At 47.3% G+C, this 1,203-nt stretch overlaps 1 protein-coding gene across 1 annotated transcript in view; it reads left to right on the top strand.

Moving 5' to 3' along the window:
• Window positions 1-26: 26 nt before the first annotated feature.
• The window catches only part of EMH_0048600 (SAG family member), a gene marked incomplete at both ends in the record, with an annotated part of 1,476 nt that continues 299 nt past the window's right edge, over window positions 27-1,203 (top strand). Inside the window, 4 exons of the mRNA XM_013496419.1 lie at window positions 27-141; window positions 288-448; window positions 640-734; window positions 915-1,139. Coding sequence (XP_013351873.1) covers window positions 27-141; window positions 288-448; window positions 640-734; window positions 915-1,139 — 596 coding nt within the window. The remainder of the gene's footprint in view (window positions 142-287; window positions 449-639; window positions 735-914; window positions 1,140-1,203) is intronic.

The following is a 1,203-nucleotide window of genomic DNA, read 5'->3' as shown; positions in this document are numbered from 1 at the left end:
AATATTCTCTTCTGAATTCCGTCGCAATGGCTCCCCTTTACAAGGCCGCAGCAGCATTCTGCCTCGTCGGTCTGAGTTGGCTCCAGTCCGGGGCTAACGCAAGTACAAAGTATAAATTTGAGGTGGCAGAACTAGACGAAGGTAAATATACTACCGCTTATAGTTCTCATATTCCTTGTACTTTCTCCCGCCTTGTTTGCTGTCAAGCCGTCAACCACTCGGCTGAGTCAGACGGCTGTCGCTTCATTGCAGATGGATTTTTCCGTGAGCCTTTGTTCTCTCTGCAGACGCCTACTTGACGGTCAAGCTTGTTCGTAATGGGAAAATTTCATCTAAGACCAATGGAGTCGAAAAGGATGACCAGCTTGCCACCACTTTGCAGGGAAAAGTAGAATCCGAACACGAGGACGAGCAGCCGACGTGCGCGTCATTGATAACAGCCGAACATGTGTGTGCATACACTATAAAAGGACGGTTTGCATGATGCTGCTACGACTACTACACTGGCAGCATCAGCAGCAGGTCTCAACTCTAAACACCGGCGTCACACCCGACAGAAAATATGCATTGATTCCTATGATTATCTGAGACAGTCTGAACATACGGAAGTTGTTATGGCGTTTCGTTCTGTGTATGCAGAAGAAGATCTTCTATCACACTTTCGATTACGAAGCTTCCCCAGATTACCGTAAACTGTTCCAGGAGGCCCTCAAAACCGGGCTGGACGCAATCGGGTAAGGATATGCGATCTTCATCTTCGCTATAGACAGCTCCCATCTGCTTTCATAGCAAGCTAGGGCGACAGCGATCATACATAATATATCTATCATGCTACCGTACCCGCTTTCTCCTCACCTATCTCCAAATCATTACATTTTTGTTGGGTTGCGCTGATTGTTTCTAATGTTTCGCAGCACAACATATCCGACAGCATGGCAAGATATATGGACGAAGGAAAACGCTCGCAACCTGTTGCACCTTCTCGGAGCCAGCAGCACTAAAGTCGGCTGCGTCCTTGCAAATTGCGTCAAAAAAGATGAACCTTTGCCGCACGCCAAGTCAGACCCAGAAGCACCAACAAAGTCTGTGCTTTTCTGTGAATTAGCTCCTCCAGCAACAGCGAACGATGCCGCCTTCAGGTAAGCTTGGTTTTTTGGAGTTGAATGTTTAGATGGTTCTTACTCAAGGATTTAGACGTGCACT

This window comes from Eimeria mitis, genomic scaffold (assembly GCF_000499745.2).
Source record: "Eimeria mitis Houghton genomic scaffold, Emh_scaff2098, whole genome shotgun sequence".
In the NCBI taxonomy this organism is placed as follows: domain Eukaryota; phylum Apicomplexa; class Conoidasida; order Eucoccidiorida; family Eimeriidae; genus Eimeria; species Eimeria mitis.
The sequence above is the reverse complement of the archived record's forward strand: the minus strand, read 5'-3'. Positions and strand labels throughout refer to the sequence as shown.